Source organism: Salmo salar, chromosome 05 (genome assembly GCF_965601325.2).
Source record: "Salmo salar chromosome 05, fSalSal1, whole genome shotgun sequence".
NCBI classification, from domain to species: Eukaryota; Metazoa; Chordata; class Actinopteri; order Salmoniformes; family Salmonidae; genus Salmo; species Salmo salar.
The window spans coordinates 23,004,431-23,031,679 of NC_138295.1; the positions used below are offsets into that span (position 1 = coordinate 23,004,431).

Consider the following 27,249-nt stretch of genomic DNA (forward strand, 5'->3'; position numbering starts at 1 on the left):
TGTTTCCTCCAGACGTGACGCTTGGCATTCAGGCCAAATGGTTCAATCTTGGTTGCATCAGACCAGAGAATCTTGTTTCTCATGGAGGTCGCTGTGTTGTTGGGGTCCTTCAATGCTGCAGACATTCTTTGGTACCCTTTCCCAGATCTGTTCCTTGACACAATCCTGTCTCAGAGCTCTTTGACCTCACGACTTCGTTTTTGCTCTGAAATGCAATTTCAACTGTGGGACCTTATATAGACAGGTGTGTGCCTTTCCAAATCATGTCCAATCAATTGAATTTACAATAGGTGGACTCCAATCAAGTTGTCGAAACATCTCAAAGATGATCAATGGGAACAGGATGCACCTGAGCTTAATTTCGAGTCTCAGAGCAAAGGGTCTGAATACTTATGCAAATAAGGTATTTCTGTTTTTATTTTTTAATACATTTTAATACACTTTCAAAATAACATTATTCGCTTTGTCATTATGGGGTATTGTGTGTAGATTGATTTTTAATTATTTTTATTTAATCCATTTTAGAATAAGGTTGTAACAAAATGTCGATAAAGTCATCGAGGTCTGATTACTTTCCGAATGCACTGTAGATCCAGTGTAGATCCGTATGCCTCAATCCCAAATGAAAGGGAAAGATAGGCACAGTCTTAAATGATGACATTATATGGTGCCTATCTTTCCCATTGTCCTTCCAAAGTCTCCAGTTCACTCTGTCTTCCTCAATTACCTTATTGTATATCTCTACTCTGGATCGGAATGTTCCTCTTTCTGCATACACTTCATTCCTCTCCTCCTGCCTCTCGCTCTTCTACGCTTCCTTTCTTACCTCTCCCTTTCCCACCTCATTCCCATTCCCAGGCTCTCCTGGTGCGTGCCCTGCTGGAGTATTCTCAGAGTGCGGAGGCCTGGCTGCCCTACGGCCTCTCCCTAGTGGCAGGGATCTTCCTGATGGAGCTGATGCGTTCCTGGTCGCTGGCGCTCATGTGGGCCGTCAACTACCGCACCGCCGCTCGCCTCCGGGGTGCAGCGCTCACATTCGCCTTCCACAAGATCCTCCGCCTGCGCAGCACCAAAGACATTAGTGCTGGAGAGGTGAGTGTTTGTTAGCCTGGTCCCAGATCTGTTTGTGCAGTATAGCCAACTCCTATGGTCATTGTCATGCCTGGTCCGAAACAGATCTGCAAACAGGCTAGGGTGTTTGTGTGATGGTGGACCAAATCAATCCCTTACCCCACAGTAGGTTTGCGAAGGGTCAGAACTTTTCGGTAAATTTCCGGAAATTTTCCATGGGAAGTTAAGCCTGGGAATTTGGGGAATTTTGCTTAAATTTATCAAAAAAGTTACCTTATAACAGTGAACCTTTTTTTGTGTGATACGCATAAGGCAATTCTAGATCTTGTGGCATATTTTGGTTAAACTACATTTTGGTTAAACTGCTCCTAAAAATAAAGGGAACACTAAAATAACACATCCTAGATCTGAATGAATGAAATAATCTTATTAAATACTTTTTTCTTTACATAGTTGAATGTGCTGACAACAAAATCACACAAAAATAATCAATGGAAATCCAATTTATCAACCCATGGAGGTCTGGATTTGGAGTCACACTCAAAAAATTAAAGTGGAAAACCACACTACAGGCTGATCCAACTTTGATGTAATGTCCTTAAATCAAGTCAAAATGAGGTTCAGTAGTGTGTGTGGCCTCCACGTGCCTGTATGACCTCCCTACAAAGCCTGGGCATGCTCCTGATGAGGTGGCGGATGGTCTCCTGAGGGATCTCCTCCCAGACCTGGACTAAAGCATACGCCAACTCATGGACAGTCTGTGGTGCAGCGTAGCGTTGTTGGATGGAGCGAGACATGGTGTCCCAGATGTGCTCAATTGGATTCAGGTCTGGGGAACGGGCGGGCCAGTCCATAGCATCAATGCCTTCCTCTTGCAGGAACTGCTGACACACTCCAGCCACATGAGGTCTAGCATTGTCTTGCATTAGGAGGAACCCAGGGCCAACCGCACCAGCATATGGTCTCACAAGGGGTCTGAGGATCTCATCTCGGTACCTAATGGCAGTCAGGCTACCTCTGGCGAGCACATGGGGTGCTCACTTCTGGCGAGCTACCTCTGGCGTGCACAAGGGCTGTGCGGCCCCTCCAAAGAAATGCCACCCCACACCATGACTGACCCACCGCCAAACTGGTCATGCTGGAGGATGTTGCAGGCAGCAGAACGTTCTCCACGGCGTCTCCAGACTCTGTCACGTCTGTCACATGTGCTCAGTGTGAACCTGCTTTCTAATTGCCTATAATTTCCACCTGTTGTCTATTCCATTTGCACAACAGCATGTGAAATTTATTGTCAATCAGTGTTGCTTCCTAAGTGGACAGTTTGATTTCACAAAAGTGTGATTGACTTGGAGTTACATTGTGTTGTTTAAGTGTTCCCTTTTATTTTTTTGAGCAGTATATATCCAATTCAATGGAATTGCAACCCTCTGCATGCACAGTGCATTCTTCCATCACATGTGCAGTGCATTCTTCCATCACATGTGCAGTGCACTCTTCCATCACATGTACAGCTGATTCTCAAGATCTTGCACACTGAGATGCTTTTGAGCCCACACTACTACACTGTCTGAGCCAAGGACTACATGCTTTCTGGTAAGTTTTGATTACAATACTGGGTGGGGTGAATATATTTTATATGACATACATGATTTTTTTGTTAACTAGTAAATGGTAGCCTACAGCAAAGTGTGATTTAAATCATTTCTGACTTAACAATTTCTGCTAGTTAGTTTTTGCTACCATGTGGGTTTTAGCTTGCTTGAGCCTGCTAACTGAGTGTTAATTCACCTGTTTCCATACATGTTTCATTTGAAAACATTTCTTACAAAGGAGGTGTTTAATTTAACTGCTGAACTATTTATCTGTAGATGGAATTGTATTTTATTTTTTACAATTTATTTTTCTCATCTTTACAGGAAAATGCCACGTGTGGAGACATTTCATTGCAGCTAATGTAGAAGGAAAAGCGGTGTACGTTTGCAAATACTGTCCCAAATCCAATGTGAAGAATGCTACAAAGATGCAGAATCATCTGGCCAAGTGCATAAAGTTCCCTCACAACAAGCAACCTCTGACAAAGGTCCCTCTACTTCTATTCAAGTTGAAAATGATGAATCAGACACCTTATCGATATCAACAGCTCATGGTCCTCCTGGAATCAGAAGTGTTCTTTGACTCAGTGGAGGAACATAGTCAGAGAAATGCTGATGAATGCCTTGCTCGAGCTGTGTATGCAACTGGTTCACCTCTGATGCTCACAGGCAATGTGTATTGGAAGAGATTTACATTTTTAGTCATTTAGCAGACGCTCTTATCCAGAGCGACTTACAGTAGTGAATGCATACATTTTTTCATACATTTCATACATTTTTCTCCGTACTGGTCCCCTGTGGGATTTCTGAATGTTCTTCGCCCAGCATACACCCTTCCAACCAGACATGCTTTATCTACTCATTTGCTGGATGCAGAGTTCAACAGAGTTCAAGCAAATCATAGAGAAAGCAGACTGTATTGCAATCATCTCTGATGGGTGGTCAAATGTTCGTGGGCAAGGAATAATTAACTACATCATCTCCCCCCCTCAACCAGTATTCTACAAGAGCACAGACACAAGGGTCAACAGACACACCAGTCTCTACATTGCAGATGAGCTGAAGGCAGTCATCAATGACCTTGGACCACAGAAGGTATTTGCACTGGTGACAGACAATGCTGCCAACATGAAGGCTGCTTGGTCTAAAGTGGAGGAGTCCTACCCTCACATCACACCCATTGGGTGTGCTGCTCATGCATTGAATCTGCTCCTCAAGGACATCATGACATTGAAAACAATGGATACACTCTGCAAGAGAGCCAAGGAAATGGTTAGGTATGTGAAGGGTCATCAAGTTATAGCAGTAATCTACCTCACCAAGCAAAGTGAGAAGAATAAGAGCACCACAATGAAGCTTTGGGGTGGAGATGCAATATGGCAGTCATGCCAACATATCTCATCAGCCACCTGGTGGAAGGGACTTTGTGGATCTGAGGCTCTTTCCCCTGTTGCCTCCATCATCCTCCAAATCTCACTAACATCAGCTGCCTCAGAGCGCAACTGGTCCTTGTTTGGGAACACACACAGCAAAGCACACAACAGGCTGACCAATACAAGGGTTAAAATATTGTTGGCCATCCGGGCAAATTTGAGGCTTTTTGGGCCTGACAATGAGCCATCCTCAACAAGGTTGGAAAGTGACAGTGAAGATGAGGCCTCAGAGTGATGTTCAAGAGAGGGACATTGAGGAGGTCCAGGGAGAAGACATGGAAGCCTGAGAGGAAGACAACCAAAGCTTTAGTTTCTAGACTATCATTTTACAGATGTATATTGAAAACATTTTTGGAAGATGCAATGGATCATTGGGGATCATTCAATATTCCCTTTCTTTTGTTGTTCAGTGAAATCATCCCATGTGAAGAGTCAACTCACTTAATTAAAGTTAAATTCGTTACTAAATAGTTTTTTTTATTTCTGTTGGAAGGATTTAATCATTTGCAATTATGTCTACTTATGATAAGGTAAAAGGTTTATGTTTCTGTCTCTATATGATATGGTAAATATATCCAATGCAAAAAACATCTACATTTAAATGGTATTAATATTAATTTGCATATATTTACTTTAATTCACATATATTCCCGTTAATTCCCACGGAAAGTTTCCACCTCTGAATATTCCCCAAAATGTGCAACCCTACCCCACAGACATTGCCTTCAGTTCTGAAAGTGAAATGCACTTCTAGTGGTTACATTGTAGGTGTATCTCAAATAACAAATAACTGCATTGTATTAGTTTGATTGAAACAATAAAAAAAAAAAAATGTCGTGCCAATGTCTCAGCCCTTTGTCCATGCGCTACTATTGTAGCTTATTCTCATTGCAGCATTTAAGGATTCTGTGGGTTAATTTCATTCTCTTTGACTCACTATGTCCTTGTGAAGTAAATGGTCTGTTCACTGTGTCCACTAACATTCTGTGTCAATGTCCCTCCCTACAGCTGATCAACATCTGCTCTAGCGATGGCCAGCGGGTATACGAGGCAGTCTCAGTGGGCTGTCTCCTGGCCGGGGGCCCGCTGGTTGGCATTCTGGGTCTGTCCTACACTGCTTACTTTCTGGGACCCACTGCACTGGTCGGATCAGCCATCTTCATCTTCTTCTACCCTGCTATGGTAGGAAGTCCTCTACATGTCTCCTAACAAAGGAATGCACACCTTATAAAAAAAAAAGTGCCGACTAACGAAATAATGTCAGCCGATGTCTAAAGGAAGTTACTACACTTTCATTAACTCAGAGGCATCTTAGTGCTACCTTTTCATACAGTTTATTTATTTAGGAACAAAGCTTTAGTTACTGAAGAAAGAATACACTATGAAAGTAAACATTATTTTGACAGCAGTGTTACTTGGAGTATGATTCCTTTGAACTTATCTCATTCTCAGCACTTAGTCGTTCATGAATTGTCTTTCCTGTTTATAGTATTAGTGATGAACAGCATCATATTTCCCCATAACTGTAGAACTAAAGTGAACGTCCTTCACTTCACAGACCGTTATCCTTTACAACACAGCCTGTTAATTCCCCTTAAAAGGGTTTTGGGGAAGTTAAAGGGCAATTCTGCCATTTTTCAATCTCATATTCTTCATCTCCAACAGTAAACCAGTGTCTACATGTGTGAAAACAGCTTGCTTCTATGATCTGTGGTTAAAAAGACAAGAAAAAAGGTCCTAAAAATGGCTTCTCTGTGGCATCACAGGGTAGGTTAAAAAACAGTGATTTTCAAAACCTGCAACGGATTTCTCGGGAGGGTATTTTCTTGCTCCCCAGGTCACCACAAATCTGTGTTTTGAAAATCACTGTTTTTATAAAGTTTTAACTTTTGAGGATGTCATCGGGTAAAACTTTTTTAACTTGATTTGTTTCTACAAAACATAGAAATGCACTGTTTTCACATGTTGACACTGGTATTGTGCTGGAGATAATGAAATTGAGGTGAAGTTGCCCTTTAACTTCCCCAAAACTCTCCGCCTGCCAGCCTGCCAATCTCCTGTCGACTTTGCTGCTGTTTGTCTTTCAATTGAGTTAGCTTCAGTCTGAGCCTGCCTGTTGGGGACCTTTGCCTTGATGTGGAAGCTGTTTATAGCCTGTTCCTTGCAGTAACCCTGTCGTACAGCTGATGCAATAGGGCTGTGTCTGCGTCCCAAATGGTACCTTATTCCCTATACAGTGCACTACTTTTAACCAGGGCCCATGGGGTTCTGTTCTAAAGTAGTGCACTAGGGGAAACATAGGGATGTAGACTGTGTCTGCCTTCATTTCCCTGTTACGACACTCACATTTCTCCTCTGTTACTTATTTTCTTGCTTCTCTCTATCCGGGACAGATTCTGGCTTCACGTCTCACAGCGTATTTCCGTAAGAAGTGTGTGCTTGTGACTGACCAGCGCGTGAGGCTCATGAATGAGATCCTCGGCTGTATCAAGTTCATCAAGATGTATTGCTTGGAAAACGCTTTCGCTCAGAACATCCACAGTGAGTGTTTGGTAACACACACACACACACACACACACACACACACACACACACACTGGGCTTGTATTGTTTTTTTTTTCTGGTCAGGTCACTTGGTGAGGATAAACACCAGGCCACAGCCATTGTTTTTTGCACGGGGCCAGTGACTCGACAGTCATCATGTTGTGGCACGGGGCCAGTGACTCGGCAGTCATCATGTTGTGGCACGGGGCCAGTGACTCGGCAGTCATCATGTTGTGGCACGGGGCCAGTGACTCGGCAGTCATCATGTTGTGGCACGGGGCCAGTGACTCGGCAGTCATCATGTTGTGGCACGGGGCCAGTGACTCGGCAGTCATCATGTTGTGGCACGGGGCCAGTGACTCGGCAGTCATCATGTTGTGGCACGGGGCCAGTGACTCGGCAGTCATCATGTTGTGGCACGGGGCCAGTGACTCGGCAGTCATCATGTTGTGGCACGGGGCCAGTGACTCGGCAGTCATCATGTTGTGGCACGGGGCCGGTGACTCGGCAGTCATCATGTTGTGGCACGGGGCCGGTGACTCGGCAGTCATCATGTTGTGGCACGGGGCCGGTGACTCGGCAGTCATCATGTTGTGGCACGGGGCCGGTGACTCGGCAGTCATCATGTTGTGGCACGGGGCCGGTGACTCGGCAGTCATCGCGGTTGTGGCACGGGGCCGGTGACTCGGCAGTCATCGCGGTTGTGGCACGGGGCCGGTGACTCGGCAGTCATCGCGGTTGTGGCACGGGGCCGGTGACTCGGCAGTCATCATGTTGTGGCACGGGGCCGGTGACTCGGCAGTCATCATGTTGTGGCACGGGGCCGGTGACTCGGCAGTCATCGCGGTTGTGGCACGGGGCCGGTGACTCGGCAGTCATCGCGGTTGTGGCACGGGGCCGGTGACTCGGCAGTCATCGCGGTTGTGGCACGGGGCCGGTGACTCGGCAGTCATCGCGGTTGTGGCACGGGGCCGGTGACTCGGCAGTCATCGCGGTTGTGGCACGGGGCCGGTGACTCGGCAGTCATCGCGGTTGTGGCACGGGGCCGGTGACTCGGCAGTCATCGCGGTTGTGGCACGGGGCCGGTGACTCGGCAGTCATCGCGGTTGTGGCACGGGGCCGGTGACTCGGCAGTCATCGCGGTTGTGGCACGGGGCCGGTGACTCGGCAGTCATCGCGGTTGTGGCACGGGGCCGGTGACTCGGCAGTCATCGCGGTTGTGGCACGGGGCCGGTGACTCGGCAGTCATCGCGTTTGTGGCACGGGGCCGGTGACTCGGCAGTCATCGCGTTTGTGGCACGGGGCCGGTGACTCGGCAGTCATCGCGTTTGTGGCACGGGGCCGGTGACTCGGCAGTCATCGCGTTTGTGGCACGGGGCCGGTGACTCGGCAGTCATCGCGTTTGTGGCACGGGGCCAGTGACTCGGCAGTCATCGCGTTTGTGGCACGGGGCCAGTGACTCGGCAGTCATCGCGTTTGTGGCACGGGGCCAGTGACTCGATAGTCATCGCGTTTGTGGCACGGGGCCAGTGACTCGGCAGTCATCGCGTTTATGGCACGGGGGCCAGTAACTCAGCAGTCATCATTTTTACAGCACTGGCCCAGTGACACAGCAAAAATCATAATACTCACTTCCTGTTTTTGCGTCTGGGTTAGAGTGATTATTTCCAGCTGAGAATGCGCCTCTCGAATTCGTACTTCCTTTATTTGACTTTATTTACATTTTCTTCTCTGTTAGGCCAATTCTATTTCAATTCCAGTCAGTCCAGGAAATTCAACCCGTTACCTGAAATCCATTAGTTCAAATCCTCCAATCATCATCAATTCAAATTAGATTCATCCCTGGAATTGACCCGGCAACTCCATTCCCGTTAGGTTCCATTGGCTCAGATTCCCTCCATGGCTTCCCACATTACACAAGCCCTGATTGGATCACTGCGCCCAAAGTTTAATTTGAAAAGCGTTTAATGCTCTTTGATACCTAAGACCTGCAGAGGGTTGTTCCACTTAGAGGAGATTGAAGAATTAGAGAGGGAGGGGGGACATTTCTCACGAGGCTCTGCCTTACATTGTGGATAAGAAGCGTTTGGTGCTTTTAACCGTGACTGTAATTAGCCAGGTTGGACTCATATCCTCATAACAGTCGTCTGTTTGGATAATAGTGATAATACCCATTATTATGATCATTAATTGGAAATTCATCTTAAGGGCTATCGAGTGTTTCATATCAAGAGTTAGTTAGTGTTGTTAGATTACCTGCTGATAAGAATCTACATGGCATATGTAGCAGCTTCTACAAAGGCAATCCAACAACACTGCTGTGAGTCCCTGGAGAATAATATCTAATGTGTTTTAGGAGGAGAGCAGTCATGTTATAGCTTTCCTGGAGCACGTAGTAACCTTGGCTGTGTTAGACAGAAATTAACCTTGGCTTGGAGCCAGAGTGCACTGAATGGACTGTTGAGTGAAGCAGCCAACACATGCATTTGGAAGATGTACACAATCATGGATGACAAGCCACTTGACTTGGACAACTGCCAATGGCCCACAATTTTAAAAGTCAATTTCATACCATTTATGGCCGCGAGGCCCAACTTGTCTCTCTTATTTCTGGCCATGACTGTAAGTGACTCTCTCTAATGTTGTTTGGGGCTGAATATAACTGTACAGTGCCAGGCCTAACTTCCTGAAAGACTCGACAGATGTAATACAACAAGAGCTCATTGTCTATTTTCTGTCTGTGCTGTCTCTCTCTCTCTGTCTCTCTCTGTCTCTCTCGCTGTCTGTCGCTCGCTCGCTCTCTCTCGTTCGCTCTCTCTCGCTGTCTCTCTGTCGCTCGCTCTCTCTCGCTCTTTCTCTCTCTCTCGCGCTCTTTCTCTCTCTCTCGCGCTCTTTCTCTCTCTCGCGCTCTTTCTCTCTCTCGCGCTCTTTCTCTCTCTCGCGCTCTTTCTCTCTCTCGCGCTCTCTCTCTCGCGCTCTTTCTCTCGCTCTCTCTCTCGCTCTCTCTCGCTCTCTCTCGCTCTCTCTCGCTCTCTCTCGCTCTCTTTCTCTGTCGCTCGCTCTCGCTCTTTCTTTCTCTCACTCTCGCTCTTTCTCTCTCGCTCTCTCTCGCTCTCTTTCTCTGTCGCTCTCTTTCTCTGTCGCTCTCTTTCTCTGTCGCTCGCTCTTTCTCTCTGTCGCTCGCTCTCTTTCTCTCTGTCGCTCGCTCTCTTTCTCTCTCTGTCGCTCGCTCTTTCTCTCTCTGTCGCTCGCTCTCTTTCTCTCTCTGTCGCTCGCTCTCTTTCTCTGTCGCTCGCTCTCTTTCTCTCTCTGTCGCTCGCTCTTTCTCTCTCTGTCGCTCGCTCTTTCTCTCTCTGTCGCTCGCTCTTTCTCTCTCTGTCGCTCGCTCTTTCTCTCTCTGTCCCTCGCTCTTTCTCTCTCTGTCGCTCGCTCTTTCTCTCTCTGTCGCTCGCTCTTTCTCTCTCTGTCGCTCGCTCTCTTTCTCTCTCTGTCGCTCGCTCTCTTTCTCTCTCTGTCGCTCGCTCTCTTTCTCTCTCTGTCGCTCGCTCTCTTTCTCTCTCTGTCGCTCGCTCTCTTTCTCTCTCTGTCGCTCGCTCTCTTTCTCTCTCTGTCGCTCGCTCTCTTTCTCTCTCTGTCGCTCGCTCTCTTTCTCTCTCTGTCGCTCGCTCTCTTTCTCTCTCTGTCGCTCGCTCTCTTTCTCTCTCTGTCGCTCGCTCTCTTTCTCTCTCTGTCGCTCGCTCTTTCTCTCTCTGTCGCTCGCTCTTTCTCTCTCTGTCGCTCGCTCTTTCTCTCTCTGTCGCTCGCGCGCTCTCTCTGTCGCTCGCGCTCTCTCTCTGTCGCTCTCTCTGTCGCTCTCTCTGTCGCTCGCTCTTTCTCTCTCTGTCGCTCGCTCTTTCTCTCTCTGTCGCTCGCTCTTTCTCTCTCTGTCGCTCGCTCTTTCTCTCTCTGTCGCTCGCTCTTTCTCTCTCTGTCGCTCGCTCTCTTTCTCTCTCTGTCGCTCGCTCTCTTTCTCTCTCTGTCGCTCGCTCTCTTTCTCTCTCTGTCGCTCGCTCTCTTTCTCTCTCTGTCGCTCGCTCTCTTTCTCTCTCTGTCGCTCGCTCTTTCTCTCTCTGTCGCTCGCTCTTTCTCTCTCTGTCGCTCGCTCTTTCTCTCTCTGTCGCTCGCTCTTTCTCTCTCTGTCGCTCGCGCGCTCTCTCTGTCGCTCGCGCTCTCTCTCTGTCGCTCTCTCTGTCGCTCGCTCTCGCTCTTTCTCTCTGTCGCTCGCTCTCGCTCTTTCTCTCTGTCGCTCGCTCTCTCTCTTTCTCTTTCTCTCTGTCGCTCGCTCTCTCTCTTTCTCTTTCTCTCTGTCGCTCGCTCTCGCTCTTTCTCTCTGTCGCTCGCTCTCGCTCTTTCTCTCTGTCGCTCGCTCTCGCTCTTTCTCTCTGTCGCTCGCTCTCGCTCTTTCTCTCTGTCGCTCGCTCTTTCTCTTTCTCTCTGTCGCTCGCTCTCGCTCTTTCTCTTTCTCTCTGTCGCTCGCTCTTTCTCTCTCTGTCGCTCGCGCGCCTCTCTCTGTCGCTCGCGCTCTCTCTCTGTCGCTCTCTCTGTCGCTCTCTCTGTCGCTCGCTCTTTCTCTCTCTGTCGCTCGCTCTTTCTCTCTCTGTCGCTCGCTCTTTCTCTCTCTGTCGCTCGCTCTTTCTCTCTCTGTCGCTCGCTCTTTCTCTCTCTGTCGCTCGCTCTCTTTCTCTCTCTGTCGCTCGCTCTCTTTCTCTCTCTGTCGCTCGCTCTCTTTCTCTCTCTGTCGCTCGCTCTCTTTCTCTCTCTGTCGCTCGCTCTCTTTCTCTCTCTGTCGCTCGCTCTTTCTCTCTCTGTCGCTCGCTCTTTCTCTCTCTGTCGCTCGCTCTTTCTCTCTCTGTCGCTCGCTCTTTCTCTCTCTGTCGCTCGCGCGCTCTCTCTGTCGCTCGCGCTCTCTCTCTGTCGCTCTCTCTGTCGCTCGCTCTCGCTCTTTCTCTCTGTCGCTCGCTCTCGCTCTTTCTCTCTGTCGCTCGCTCTCTCTCTTTCTCTTTCTCTCTGTCGCTCGCTCTCTCTCTTTCTCTTTCTCTCTGTCGCTCGCTCTCGCTCTTTCTCTCTGTCGCTCGCTCTCGCTCTTTCTCTCTGTCGCTCGCTCTCGCTCTTTCTCTCTGTCGCTCGCTCTCGCTCTTTCTCTCTGTCGCTCGCTCTCGCTCTTTCTCTCTGTCGCTCGCTCTCGCTCTTTCTCTCTGTCGCTCGCTCTCGCTCTTTCTCTCTGTCGCTCGCTCTTTCTCTTTCTCTCTGTCGCTCGCTCTCGCTCTTTCTCTTTCTCTCTGTCGCTCGCTCTCGCTCTTTCTCTCTGTCGCTCGCTCTCGCTCTTTCTCTCTGTCGCTCGCTCTCGCTCTTTCTCTCTGTCGCTCGCTCTCGCTCTTTCTCTCTGTCGCTCGCTCTTTCTCGCTCTTTCTCGCTCTTTCTCGCTCTTTCTCGCTCTTTCTCTCTGTCGCTCGCTCTTTCTCGCTCTTTCTCGCTCTTTCTCTCTGTCGCTCGCTCTTTCTCGCTCTTTCTCTCTGTCGCTCGCTCTTTCTCGCTCTTTCTCGCTCTTTCTCGCTCTTTCTCTCTGTCGCTCGCTCTTTCTCGCTCTTTCTCGCTCTTTCTCTCTGTCGCTCGCTCTTTCTCGCTCTTTCTCGCTCTTTCTCTTTCTCGCTCTTTCTCGCTCTCGCTCTTTCTCTCTGTCGCTCACTCTTTCTCTCTGTCGCTCGCTCTCGCTCTTTCTCTCTGTCGCTCGCTCTCGCTCTTTCTCTCTGTCGCTCGCTCTCGCTCTTTCTCGCTCTTTCTCTCTGTCGCTCGCTCTCGCTCTTTCTCGCTCTTTCTCTCTGTCTCTCGCTCTTTCTCGCTCTTTCTCTCTGTCGCTCGCTCTTTCTCGCTCTTTCTCTCTGTCGCTCGCTCTTTCTCGCTCTTTCTCGCTCTTTCTCTCTGTCGCTCGCTCTTTCTCGCTCTTTCTCGCTCTTTCTCTCTGTCGCTCGCTCTTTCTCTCTGTCGCTCGCTCTTCTCTCTCTCTTTCTCTCTCTTCTCTCGCTCTCGCTCTTTCTCGCTCTTTCTCTGTCGCTCGCTCTCGCTCTTTCTCGCTCTTTCTCTGTCGCTCGCTCTCGCTCTTTCTCGCTCTTTCTCTGTCGCTCGCTCTCGCTCTTTCTCGCTCTTTCTCTGTCGCTCGCTCTCGCTCTTTCTCGCTCTTTCTCTGTCGCTCGCTCTTTCTCTGTCGCTCGCTCTCGCTCTTTCTCTGTCGCTCGCTCTTTCTCTGTCGCTCGCTCTCGCTCTTTCTCTGTCGCTCGCTCTCGCTCTTTCTCTGTCGCTCGCTCTCGCTCTTTCTCTGTCGCTCGCTCTCGCTCTTTCTCTGTCGCTCGCTCTCGCTCTTTCTCTGTCGCTCGCTCTCGCTCTTTCTCTGTCGCTCGCTCTCGCTCTCTCTCTGTCGCTCGCTCTCGCTCTCTCTCTGTCTCTCGCTCTCTCTCTGTCGCTCGCTCTCTCTCTGTCGCTCGCTCTCTCTCTGTCGCTCGCTCTCTCTCTGTCGCTCGCTCTCTCTCTGTCGCTCGCTCTCTGTCGCTCGCTCTCTGTCTCTCGCTCTCTGTCTCTCGCTCTCTCTCTGTCTCTCGCTCTCTCTCTGTCTCTCGCTCTCTCTCTGTCTCTCGCTCTCTCTCTGTCTCTCGCTCTCTCTCTGTCTCTCGCTCTCTCTCTGTCGCTCGCTCTCGCTCTCTCTCTGTCGCTCGCTCTCTCTCTGTCGCTCGCTCTCTCTCTGTCGCTCGCTCTCTCTCTGTCGCTCGCTCTCTCTCTGTCGCTCGCTCTCGCCTCCTCCTCTGTCGCTCGCTCTCGCTCTCTCTCTCTCTCTCTCTGTCGCTCGCTCTCGCTCTCTGTCATTTTCTCTTTCTGTCCCCCCCAGCGGTGCGATCTGAGGAGAGGAGGATACTGGAGAGGGCTGGTTGTGTCCAGAGCCTCACAGTGGGCGTGGCCCCCATCGTCGTGGTGATCGCCAGTGTCTGCACATTCACTCTACACATGGCCCTGGGTTATGACCTCACTGCTGCCCAGGTAAACCCCTCCCCTCAGCTGTCACTAGCTTTTCATGAGTCAAGTGACTTCAATATCTACCAGTAGCTTTTGTTGTTTGTTTCAATAGAAAGCTCCCCAGTAGCTTTTAAATATGTGGAATTTCACTAAATGTGAAGTTACTTGACCACTCCCCCCTATGTTGCTCCCTTCAGGCCTTCACCGTTGTTGCAGTCTTCAACTCTATGACCTTTGCCCTCAAAGTCACGCCCTTGGCTGTACGAGCATTATCAGAGGGTTCTGTGGCAGTCAACCGATTTCAGGTAAATTAATGACAGACGAGATTGTTGTACAGAATTGGGAATGATTGTAGTGTTCAGTCAGGATGGACTGTTGTCAGCGTAACACTTCAAAATAGACATGTTCATTAATTCATCTTCTCCATATATCATACAGTATATCATATATCATACAGTATATCATACAGTATATCATACAGTATATCATACAGTATATCATATATCATACAGTATATCATATATCATACAGTATATCACATACAGTATGTCATGTCAACAGAGACTCTTCTTGATGGAGGACCGAGAGGTAGTGTTGGCCAAAACGGATGACCCGATGAACGCCGTGGAGCTCCGGTACGCCACGTTGGCCTGGGAGAAGGCCAAAGCTCCCGCCAAAGCCACCCCCGTCCCCAAGAAGCAGTGCAAGAGAGGTGGAATGCATCGAGTACTGCGCAAGGAGAAACTGAGCTTGTATATCACAGCAGAAGAGGGTAAGGGACACAACGAGGGTCCCAACGGACAGAGTCTCCTTACCCACATGGAACAGGAGAGCCCCCAGAGCACCATCTCCTCTACCCAGAGCTCCATCATCCGCCCACCGCTGCACAAAACCCTACATCGCATCGACCTGCGCGTCAAGAAGGTAAACTGCTCAAACAAGCACCATCAATCAGACAGGTGTACTCACTCATGCACAAAACAACCCTGATTTACATTCATACAAGCCTACACAAATGCTTGTGCACATTGACAAATATATGCATGCACGCACACATGCAAACCCGCATACACACACACACACTAAAGCCATGGTGTTCATGGTCTGGGGGGGAACGCAGTGGGGTTGGCAATTTTTGTTTTTTTATGAATACAATTGGAACAAAGAAGTCAGAGGACAGGTTATTGTATTCAAACATTTTTTGAAAATTGTATTTAGTCAATGTATTTAGTAAATGTGTTTATTGGTTTCTTTCATATTGATAAGATATGAAAATGTAATGACTTGAATGTTATTTGTTGATGTAAAATATATACAGTTGAAGTCGGAAGTTTACATACACTTAGCTAGTTTTTCAACCACTCCACAAATTTCTTGTTAACAAACTATAGTTTTGGCAAGTCGGTTAGGAAATCTACTTAGTGCATGACAAGTAATTTTTCCAACAATTGTTTGCAGACGGATTATTTCACTTATAATTCACTGTATCACAATTCCAGTGGGTCAGAAGTTATCATACACTAAGTTGACTGTGCCTTTACACAGCTTGGAAAATTCCAGAAAATGATGTCATGGCTTTAGAAGCTTCTGATAGGCTAATTGACATCATTTGAGTCAATTGGAGGTGTACCTGTGGATGTATTTCAAGGCCTACCTTCAAACTCAGTGCCTCTTTGCTTAACATCATGGGAAAATCAAAAGAAATCAGCCAAGACCTCAGAAAAATAATTGTAGACCTCCACAAGTCTGGTTCATCCTTGGGAGCAATTTCCAAACGCCTGAAGGTACCACGTTCATCTGTACAAACAATAGTACGCAAGTATAAACACCATGGGACCATGCAGCCGTCATACCGCTCAGGAAGGAGACGCGTTCTGTCTCCTAGAGATGAACGTACTTTGATGCGAAAAGTGCAAATCAGTCCCAGAACAACAGCAAAAGACCTTGTGAAGATGCTGGAGGAAACAGGTACAAAAGTATCTATATCCACAGTAAAACGAGTCCTATATCAACATAACCTGAAAGGCCGCTCAGCAAGGAAGAAGCCACTGCTCCAAAACCGCCATAAACAACCCCGACTACGGTTTGCAACTGCACATGGGGACAAAGATCGTACTTTTTGGAGAAATGTCCTCTGGTCTGATAAAACAAAAAATAGAAGTGTTTGGTCATAATGACCATCGTTATGTTTGGAGGAAAAAGGGGGAGGCTTGCAAGCCGAAGAACACCATCCCAACCGTGAAGCATGGGGGTGGTAGCATCATGTTGTGGGGGTGCTTTGCTGCAGGAGGGACTGGTTCACTTCACATAATAGATGGCATTCTTAAAATAAAGTGGTGATCCTAACTGACCTAAGACAGGGAATTTTTACTAGGATTAAATGTCAGGAATTGTGAAACTGAGTTTAAATGTATTTGGCTAAGGTGTATGTAGACTTCCGACTTCAACTGTATACAGCACCAGTCAAAAGTTTGGACACCTACTCATTCAAGAGTTATTTTTTTTATTTACATTTTTTTATTAATTTGACTATTTTCTACATTGTAGAGTAACAATGAAGACATCAAAACTATGAAATAACACACATGGAATCATGTAGTAACCAGAAAAGTGATTAAATATATATTTTTTTATCTTCTTCAAAGTAGCCACCCTTTGCCTTGGAGACAGCTTTGCACACTCTTGGCATTCTCTCAACCAGCTTCGCCTGGAATGCTTTTCCAACAGTCTTGAAGGAGTTCTCACAAATGCTGAGCACTTGTTGGCTGCTTTTCTTTCACTCGGCGGTCCAACTCATCCCAAACCATCTCAATTGGGTTGAGGTCGGGTGATTGTGGAGGCCAGGTCATCTGATGCAGCACTCCATCACTCTCCTTCTTGGTCAAATAGCCCTTACACAGCCTGGAGGTGTGTTGGATCATTGTCCTGTTGAAAAACAAATGATAGTCCCACTAAGCGCGAACCAGATGGGATGGCGTATCACTGCAGAATGCTGTGGTATTCATGCTGGTTAAGTTTGCCTTGAATTCTAAATAAATCACAGACAGTGTCACCAGCAAAGCACCCCCACACCATCACACCTCCTCCTCCATGCTTCCCGGTGGGAACCACACATGTGGAGATCATCCGTTCACCTTCTCTGCGTTTCACAAAGTCACGGCGGTGGGAACCAAAAATCTCCAATTTGGACTCATCAAACCAAAGAACATATTTCCACCGGTCTAATGTCCATTGCTTGTGTTTCTTGGCCCAAGCAAGTCTCTTCTTCTTGTTGGTGTCCTTTTAGTAGTGGTTTCTTTAAAGCAATTCAGCCATGAAGGCAGCAGAGGTAACTCTGGGTCTTCCTTCTCTGAGGCGGTCCTCATGAGAGCCAGTTTCATCATAATGCTTGATGGATTTACCGAATGCACTTGAAGAAACTTTCAAAGTTGTTGACATTTTCCGGATTGACTGACCTTCATGTTTTAAAGTAATAGTGGACTGTCATTTCTCTTTGCTTATTTGAGCTGTTCATGCCATAATATTGACTTGGTCTTTTACCAAATAGGGCCATCTTCTGTATACCAACCCTGAAATGCATTAAGAAGGAAAGAAATTCCACAATTTACTTTTAACCTCATGAAGCTGGTTGAGAGAATGCCAAGAGTGTGCAAAGCTGTCATCAAGGCAAAGGGTGGCTACTTTGAAGAAGCTGAAATGTATTAGTTTAACACTTTTTTGCTTACTACATGATTCCATATGTGTTATTTCATAGTTTTGATGTCTTTACTATTATTCTACAATGTAGAAAATAGTAAAAAAGAAAAACCATTGAATGAGTAGGTGTGTCAACTTTTGACTGGTACTGTATATATTTTTTATTCCATCTGAGAATTACATTTTTTGCTTTTGCGGCAGCAGCTACTCTTCCTGGGGTCCACAAAATGTACAGATTTTAAGGTTGTCATTTATATTTGGTTTGGGGTTGCTAGAAATTTCTGGTGGAAAGAATTGTCCCTGCTGAGAAAGTTTGAATACCACTGTTCTAAAGCATTGAGGCACTGGACAGATAAATGGATTTAGCATGCAGGCACATTTGATTATAGTAGCACAACTCTTTAAAAAGAGAACGACTGAAATAGTAGACAAATTGAGGGAGTCAGCAACTTTGCACTTCTTTCCTTTTGAAATGGACTGAGTGCGTTTTAGTTACAAATCCATACCAATACTCCACTGGTATCCTTCTGATCTGCAGGGGGCGTTGGTAGGAATCTGTGGAGCTGTGGGGAGCGGAAAGAGCTCTCTTCTGTCTGCTCTGCTGGGACAGGTGAGGTTCTATATCATTGGCCTTCAAACCAGCTTACTGGGGGAGTCCCCTACAAACCAGACTGGAAAGCATTTGAGGTGCGTTTGACTAAGCTTGACTTTTGCGCTTTTGGGACTGTTCCGTTGTACCGGGCAATCAAACGCAGTTCAAGTGTTTTCCCTCTTGTGAAAGCCCAGGTCAGCTTTACCTCTAGTATGTTTTAACATGAGTCTTATCTCTGGTGCTCAACAGATGACCCTGCTGGAGGGCAATGTGGCGGCCAGTGGCGGCTTTGCCTATGTGGCTCAACAGGCCTGGATCCTCAATGACTCACTGAGAGAGAACATCCTGTTCGGAAAAGAATACGACGAAGACAAGTAAGATTGATTGATTTGTGTTTATTATTATGGAACAGTACACAATGAAAGCAACAACGCAGACCATTTAGAGGTGTCATAGTGCTGGATTTAGGTAGACGGCTCATTTTCATCTGTAGTCCATGACCAGTCACGTTTGGATGTCATAGTTTCTAACTCATGGTTTACTTGTTTCTCTGGACCGTGACTGTTTCCCTCTCATGTTAAGTCATGTCCTTGGCTCTGTTTCCTTATTAGGTATAATGCTGTGGTCTCTGCCTGCTGCCTAATCCCTGATCTGACGGAGCTGCCCTATGGGGATATGACTGAGGTATGTATCAGACCGCTATTCCATCTCTCTGCTGGAGATGCTCTCAATATGAACTCTGGTCATTCTGTACAATACAATTGCCTTACACTATACCAAAATAGCAGAAAGTGGAATTACCATGTAACAAGCTAGTAAGTAGTACATGCATTTATAGATGGAATGCTTTGGGGTGCATTGTGGTGTTTTATGAGAGAACATGATAGTGTTATGTAAGTACATATCTGGTCTGGTCTGTTGCTGCCTCTGTGTGAAGCCTATCAATCAGAAATGATCCTTGATACATTTTGTCAACATTGTCCCAATGTTTTCACTCCAGATAGGTGAGAGGGGTGCCAACCTGAGTGGCGGGCAGCGCCAGCGGGTGAGCCTGGCACGTGCCTTGTATAGCGAGCAGCCCATCCTGCTCCTGGACGACCCTCTCAGTGCCGTGGACGCCCACGTGGGCTCTCACCTCTTCCACAATGCCATCCGCACGGCGTCCAAGGGCAAGACCATCATCTTTGTCACACACCAGCTGCAGGTAAGAGGAGCTTCTGATCATCTGAATGATCAAATTGTATTTATGTGAGAAACAGAAGAATTTGCAGCAAATAAGTGACTTGTGTACTATGGCCAAATGATGGGAAATGGCTTTCTTAACTACTCTCGTGTATATCTTTGGGACGCCTAATCTGAAAGGAAATGAGAGAGACCCCATGTAGACCTCCTAGGTCGATGATTATAGTGCAACTTGAGTTTTCACACAAGTCTCCATTCACATTAATGCATAAAAGCTAAGTTAAGAGTGACTCAAGAATTAGTCCCGAAAAGAGAAGGCTGAGGAAAGGGAGCCATATAGAGGAGCATACTATAGCCCAGGATTCTTCATCAGGAGAATCCCAGATCTCACTGGTGTTGACCCTCTCTCAGTACCTGGCAGAGTGTGACCACGTGATTCTGATGAAGGACGGGCAGATTGCCGAGCATGGCACCCACTCCCAGCTTATGGGCAGAGACCGTGACTACGCCACTCTCTTCAACAGCGTACAGCAGGAGGTAATGCCAACCACGGAGCGCATGTCCAGCTCTAGCCTGATCACAGATCTGTTTGCGAACAGATCTAGGACCAGGCTAGCCTTTCCAACTCCTATGGTCATTGTCATGCATTGGCAAGACAGCATAAACTGATCTGGGACCAGGCTAGCCCAGCTCTCTATGTAAAAACACCTTTTTCATCCCTCTTTACACAACACTATCATACGTCACATCCTGCGTAATTCATGAGGCAGGAGAAGCCAAGTGGGTGGCTGGGAAATGTTAATGCATACAGGGCCTTTCATTATTTAGGTGGGCTTTGATTTATCGGTGTCACACTGCTAAAGACCCTGTCACCAATATCCCTGTTTAAATGACTTACTGGCAATGTTGTGACTTGGCCGATTGTCTTATGCTGTAGGTCTCTTTGGCTTGCTCTCCTAGAACCTGGTGAAAACAAACCTGAAGAATAAGGAGAAGAAAGAGGGAGATGAAAAGGTTGAGACCACCGGGAATGTTGCCAAAGTTGCCAGACCGCCGGTGGAGAAAGGGAAAGGAGGTGAAACTCTATCGCGCCAAATAGAATGTGTTAATGTGTTCCATTTAAAACAGTTGGCTTGAAATGAGGAAATTACTCACAGGTTTCTTCCTTCCTCTCTTCCTTCCTTCATTCCTTTCTTCCTTCCTTCCCTTTCTAACTCTCTTCTTTACTTCCTATTTTCCTTCCTTATTTCCTTCCTTCTTTCCTTCCCTTTCTTCACTCTCCAGACCAGCTGATGAAAGCGGAGGAGAAGGGCTCTGGTGCCGTGGCCTGGGATGTGTACAAGGCCTACATCAATGCGGCTGGAGGCCCTTGTGCCTTCATCATCAACGTCATCCTCTTCCTCTCCACCACTGGCAGCATCGCCTTCAGTAACTGGTGGCTGAGCTACTGGATCCGCCAGGGCAGTGGGGTGAGTTACACACAGACACATAACTAGGATCAGATTACCCTACCTACAATACTTATTAGAATTATTAGAATTTAAAGAAATGTCTGATGCCGTGTTAGTGGGATAGGACAACTTCTGCTTACTCTGAGGGATGTCTATACTGTAGCAGGCTGTCTCCCACAAGTAAAACCACTTCTGTGCACCACTGAGTTGTAGTGGGGAAAGTGAGAGCATTAATCTCAGCACGTGTAATTAAAAAAGTACCGGTGTCTCTAAACGTAATTAAAACAAGAGACGAGCCGGAAAAAAGCAGATGTGCTGCGAAGCTGTCGTCCGTGTCTGATTGAAGGATGTGTTTGGAATAGCGACATTACCCAAATGGCTGCTTCTTTCATGTCTTCTGTCTCAGCTGGCTTTGTTTAATTTATTTCCTTCATTGGATAGAAATGCCTTGTGTGTATCCCTCCATCTGCCCTCAGAATACATCATTAATCCTGGAGAACGAAACGGGGTTGGCAAGCGACAGCATGAGGCTCAACCCTCACGTTCAATACTACTCAAGAGTTTATGTGCTGTCCATGGGGGCCGCTCTCTTCCTGAAGACAATGAGGGGGCTAGTGTTCGTCAAGGTAAGCATCTTGCTCAGATGTCTTTTAGAGTGGTTCTTGTGGATTGTTCTCTCGTCTTGAAATGTCAGGACCATTCATTGATGCACTCTGTGGCCTGTCAAAGGAGAGTGCATCACTGACCGATTCACTCCAGGGTACTACTTTTAACAAGGGTCCATAGGATACCATTCTGGACGTAACCATAGTCTCCATAAGTCAGGTTTTCATTGATTTACGCTCAGGCCCTTTTCAAAAGAAAGAAGTGCAAAGTTGTTGTGGTACAACCTTGACTCTATTTGTCTTTAAGACGTTTTCATGAGTTGCACTACTATAATTGAAAGTGCCTGCAGGCTAAATCCATTTATCTGTCCAGTGCTGTGACACGCTGCTTTAATGGCTGTGCGTGTGTGTGCGTGTGCCGCTGTGTGTCCCTGTCCCTTTGGATATGTCCCCTGTGTTTGTTAACCTCTGTAATGGGCTGTCAGGAAAGTTTATGTCCTCACGTAATTGTGTGTGACAAACTTTTCCCGAAGATGGCTAATCTTTTATTTTTTTTACCCTTAGCTGTAACGTGAATGTGGGAGTGTTGCATATTCTATTAATAGATAGAATGTGTTCTCTCCTGCCAAAAGTCATTTCTGCCAGATGTTTCTCACTGCGTTAACCTAGACATGGGTTCATAACCTTTGTGTCAGCCTGCCAGACATTCATTAATGTCTGAGGATTTGACAGTTTGCCTGACACAAAACTTTCCTCTTGCTCTTAACAGCACAGTGAGTTCTAATAGGGACACATCATCAACAACAACATCAACAACAACATGGCCAACTAGCATTAGCAAAATGTCATATGAGCGTTAGCTAGTATGTGTACATAGCTGTGAATGCTGGCAACAATTGTCTGTCTACTCCTACTGTATGTTTGCATTTGTTGCGCCTGGGTGTTGAGCTTTCCCGAGTCCCGACGACCCATCTGTTTACCAGTGTTGTGTCTGGCTCCGTGTTGAAACACCACTGTGTTTGTCTGACAGTGCACTGTTCGGGCTGCCTCGGTGCTCCACGACAAGCTGTTCCACCGCCTCCTCCTGAGCCCCATGCGCTTTTTTGACACGACACCTCTGGGACGCATCCTCACCCGCTTCTCCCGAGACATGGACGAGGGTGAGGTGTCTTGCCTTGACTTCATACTCCGAGCCTTGAGGTCCCCATACCACCCAGACAACACAGTGTGATCTGACATTTTTTGGTTTTCTCTCTCCCTCTGTGTCCTTTTCTCTCTATCTATCCATCTAACCATCCACAGTGGACGTCCGTCTGGCCATGCAGGCTGAGATGCTGCTCCAGAACATGACCCTGGTGCTCTTCTGCCTGGTCATGGTGGGCATCGTATTCCCCTGGTTCCTGATCTCCCTCCTGCCCCTGGGAGCCTTCCTCCTCATTGTCAACCGTGTCTCCAGGTCAGGCTGCAACCAATCGATTTATACGTGTGTGTGTGTGTGTGTGTGTGTGTGTGTGTGTGTGTGTGTGTGTGTGTGTGTGTGTGTGTGTGTGTGCTCGTGCGTGCTTTGATTTAAAGATAAGTGTAGAGATGGATTAGGGTTCCCTAGGTCTTTGGGTAATTTATTATTCAGCGTGACGCATCTAACCAGTTTCCTCATTAAAAGCAAGCTCATAAGGCACCCCATTCCCCATTATAGTGCACTACTTTTGACCAGGGCCCGCACAATATAGGGAATGAAGTGCTTTTTGGGACGGGTACCATTTGTTGGCATCGTGAAATGAAAGTTCCAACTGCGTAAACATGTTTGTGTAGGTAGTGTCAGAACAAGGAGTGTCATGTTCTTTAATGCCCTATCCTCTTCCCCTCCAACCCCCCCCTCCAACCCCCCCTCCCTCCAACCCCCCCTCCCTCCCGCCAGGGATGATTCATGAGCATACTTGTTATTCACATGTGCAGCCTATCCTATCTATGGACCTAAAAGTAGAACTCCACCCCACCTTTGTCAATAAAACCCTCTCTCTCACACTTCCCTGCTGACTCAGTCGAGAGTCGTTGTAGTGTGGGTCTGTGGCTCATAAAGTCACACAAAAATCTGAAATGATTCTAGCTGAGCCAAGGAATGGCCTGAGCTGTGCCAGGAAATGGTTGTCCTGTCCTGGGCAGAATTACACTCTGATTGCCCTGTGTCCTCTTATCATATCATAGTTCACTAACCTGTCAGATAACTGCACTGTCATTGGAGTTATAATGCAGTGTTTGTCAACCCTCTCCTCGACCACCATCCCTAGATATTTCACCATGTTGTTGTTGTCCTGATCTAGTTTGTCTGGTTTGGTGACGAGTTCACAAGTTGAATCGGGTTCCTTAGAACACGCAATGGAAATCATTTTTGCAACGGGAAATTAAAATGATTAACCCTCCCTAAGGTTTGGCTGGGGGGGTCACAGAGTGGAGGTTTGGCTGGGGGGGTCACAGAGTGGAGGTTTGGCTGGGGGGGTCACAGAGTGGAGGTTTGGCTGGGGGGGTCACAGAGTGGAGGTTTGGCTGGGGGGGTCACAGAGTGGAGGTTTGGCTGGGGGGATCACAGAGTAGAGATTTGGCTGGGGGTGTCACAGAGTGGAGATTTGGCTGGGGGTGTCACAGAGTGGAGGTTTGGCTGGGGGATCACAGAGTGGAGGTTTGGCTGGGGGGGGGGACACAGAGTGGAGGTTTGGCTGGGGGGGTCACAGAGTGGAGGTTTGGCTGGGGGGGTCACAGAGTGGAGGTTTGGCTGGGGGGGTCACAGAGTAGAGGTTTGGCTGGGGGGATCACAGAGTAGAGGTTTGGCTGGGGGGATCACAGAGTGGAGGTTTGGCTGGGGGGGTCACAGAGTGGAGGTTTGGCTGGGGGGATCACAGAGTGGAGGTTTGGCTGGGGGGGGGGGGGGGGGGGACACAGAGTAGAGGTTTGGCTGGGGGGGTCACAGAGTAGAGGTTTGGCTGGGGGGGTCACAGAGTGGAGGTTTGGCTGGGGGGGTCACAGAGTGGAGGTTTGGCTGGGGGGGTCACAGAGTAGAGGTTTGGCTGGGGGGGTCACAGAGTGGAGGTTTGGCTGGGAGGATCGCAGAGTGGAGGTTTGGCTGGGGGGGTCGCAGAGTGGAGGTTTGGCTGGGGGGGGTCGCAGAGTGGAGGTTTGGCTGGGGGGGGTCGCAGAGTGGAGGTTTGGCTGGGGGGGGTCGCAGAGTGGAGGTTTGGCTGGGGGGGGGGTCGCAGAGTGGAGGTTTGGCGGGGGGGGGGTCGCAGAGTGGAGGTTTGGCGGGGGGGGGGGGTCGCAGAGTGGAGGTTTGGCTGGGGGGGGGGGTCGCAGAGTGGAGGTTTGGCTGGGGGGGGGGTCGCAGAGTGGAGGTTTGGCGGGGGGGGGGGGGGGTCGCAGAGTGGAGGTTTGGCTGGGGGATCACAGAGTGGAGGTTTGGCTGGGGGATCACAGAGTGGAGGTTTGGCTGGGGGGATCACAGAGTGGAGGTTTGGCTGGGGGGGGGGGGGTTGCAGAGTGGAGGTTTGGCTGGGGGGATCACAGAGTAGAGGTTTGGCTGGGGGGATCACAGAGTAGAGGTTTGGCTGGGGGGGGTCACAGAGTGGAGGTTTGGCTGGGGGGATCACAGAGTGGAGGTTTGGCTGGGGGGATCACAGAGTAGAGGTTTGGCTGGGGGGATCACAGAGTAGAGGTTTGGCTGGGGGGGTCACAGAGTAAATCACATCATATTTTATTTGTCACATGCTTCGTAAACAACCGGTTTAAACTAACAGTGAAATGATTACTTTCCTGTCCTTTTCTAACGATGCAAAGTGAAGATAACGTGTAAAAATAACATCTATATACAGGTAATAACATGTGTATATATACAGGCAGTACCAGGTAATAACAAGGCTATATACACACAGTACCAGGAAATAACATGGCTATATATACAGGGAGTACCAGGTAATAACATGGCTATATATACAGGGAGTACCAGGTAATAACATGGCTATATTTACAGGGAGTACCAGGTAATAACATGGCTATATTTACAGGGAGTACCAGGTAATAACATGGCTATATTTACAGGGAGTACCAGGTAATAACATGGCTATATATACAGGGAGTACCAGGTAATAACATGGCTATATATACAGGGAGTACCAGGTAATAACATGGCTATATTTACAGGGAGTACCAGGTAAAACATGGCTATATTTACAGGGAGTACCAGGTAAAACATGGCTATATTTACAGGGAGTACCAGGTAATAACATGGCTATATATACAGGGAGTACCAGGTAATAACATGGCTATATACAGGGAGTACCAGGTAAAACATGGCTATATTTACAGGGAGTACCAGGTAATAACATGGCTATATATACAGGGAGTACCAGGTAATAACATGGCTATATATACAGGGAGTACCAGGTAATAACATGGCTATATATACAGGGAGTACCAGGTAATAACATGGCTATATTTACAGGGAGTACCAGGTAAAACATGGCTATATTTACAGGGAGTACCAGGTAAAACATGGCTATATTTACAGGGAGTACCAGGTAATAACATGGCTATATTTACAGGGAGTACCAGGTAATAACATGGCTATATACAGGGAGTACCAGGTAATAACATGGCTATATATACAGGGAGTACCAGGTAATAACATGGCTATATATACAGGGAGTACCAGGTAAAACATGGCTATATTTACAGGGAGTACCTGGTAATAACATGCCTATATACAGGGAGTACCAGGTAATAACATGGCTATATACAGGGAGTACCAGGTAATAACATGGCTATATACAGGGAGTACCAGGTAATAACATGGCTATATACAGGGAGTACCAGTACTGAGTCAATGTGCAGGGGTACGGGGTAATTGAGATAGCTATGTACATATACTGTAGGTAGGGGTAAAGTGACTAGGCAACAGGATAGATAATGGACAGTAGCAGCAGTGTGTGTGTGTGTGTGTGTGTGCGGCCTCAGTATGCGTGTGGGTGTGTGAGGATGTTAGTGGAAGTACTTGCAAGTGTGTGGGTAGAGTCCGTGCAAGAGTTGCAAAAAAGGGTCAATGCAGGTAGTCCGGATAACTATTTGATTAGCTATTTAGCAGTCTGGTTCAGCAGTCTTATGGCTTGGGGGTACAAGCTATTCAGGGTCCTGTTGGTTCCAGTCTTGGTGCCGCTTGCCATGCAGTAGCAGTGACGACACTCTGTGGCTGGAGTCTTTGCCAGTTTTTGGGGCCTTCCTCTGACACCGCCTGGTATAGTGGTCCGGGATGGCAGGGAGCTCGGCCCCAGGGTTGTACTGTGCCGTACTCGCAACTCTCTGTAGCGCTTTGCGGTGGGTTCCTTGCAGTTGCCGTACCAAACGGGGATGCAGCCAGTCAAGATGCTCTCAATGGTGCAGCTGTAGAACTTTTTGACAAATGTTTTCAGCCTCCTGCGGCGGATGAGGCACTGACGTGCCCTCTTCACAACTTTGTTGGTGTGTGTGGACCATGTTAATTCCTTAGTGATGTAGACACGGAGGAACTTAAAGTTCTCGACCCGCTCTACTACAGCCCCATCGATAGCATTCTCACATCGGTATTCCTTTTGTCCAGGTGGTGAGGGCAGTGTGGAGTACAATAGAGATTGCTTCATTTGTGAATCTGTTGGGGTGGTATATGAATTGGAGTGGGTCCAGGGTGTCTGAGATGATGGTGTTGATGTGAGACATGAGCAGCCTTTCAAAGCATTTCATGACTATAGACGTGAGTGCTACGGGGTGATAGTCATTTAGACAGGTTACCTTGGAGTTCTTAGGCACAGAAATGGTGGTCTGCTTGAAACAAGTTGGCATGCTCTGAGTACGCGTCCTGGTATTCCATCTGGCCCCCCGGCCTTGTGAATTTCGACCTGTTTAAAGGTTTTACTCACATCAGCTAAGTGTGAGTTTCGACAACGTTCGAGCCGGCGTAGTAGGATTCGATCTTAGTCCTGTATTGACGCTTTGGCTGTTTGATGGGTCGTCGAAGTTCGTAGC

At 47.7% G+C, this 27,249-nt stretch overlaps 1 protein-coding gene across 2 annotated transcripts in view; it reads left to right on the top strand.

The window, feature by feature from the left end:
- wu:fb13g09 (ATP-binding cassette sub-family C member 5) overlaps window positions 1–27,249 on the top strand; it is a 57,818-nt gene that overhangs the window by 11,486 nt on the left and 19,083 nt on the right. For both annotated transcript variants that reach the window (XM_014199096.3, XM_014199097.3), the window contains exons 5-20: window positions 859–1,092; window positions 5,105–5,278; window positions 6,490–6,637; window positions 13,557–13,705; window positions 13,879–13,986; window positions 14,243–14,605; window positions 17,916–17,987; window positions 18,219–18,343; window positions 18,581–18,653; window positions 18,970–19,173; window positions 19,563–19,688; window positions 20,112–20,226; window positions 20,436–20,620; window positions 21,079–21,228; window positions 22,238–22,367; window positions 22,510–22,663. In XM_014199096.3, coding sequence (XP_014054571.1) covers window positions 859–1,092; window positions 5,105–5,278; window positions 6,490–6,637; window positions 13,557–13,705; window positions 13,879–13,986; window positions 14,243–14,605; window positions 17,916–17,987; window positions 18,219–18,343; window positions 18,581–18,653; window positions 18,970–19,173; window positions 19,563–19,688; window positions 20,112–20,226; window positions 20,436–20,620; window positions 21,079–21,228; window positions 22,238–22,367; window positions 22,510–22,663 — 2,510 coding nt within the window. The remainder of the gene's footprint in view (window positions 1–858; window positions 1,093–5,104; window positions 5,279–6,489; window positions 6,638–13,556; window positions 13,706–13,878; window positions 13,987–14,242; window positions 14,606–17,915; window positions 17,988–18,218; window positions 18,344–18,580; window positions 18,654–18,969; window positions 19,174–19,562; window positions 19,689–20,111; window positions 20,227–20,435; window positions 20,621–21,078; window positions 21,229–22,237; window positions 22,368–22,509; window positions 22,664–27,249) is intronic.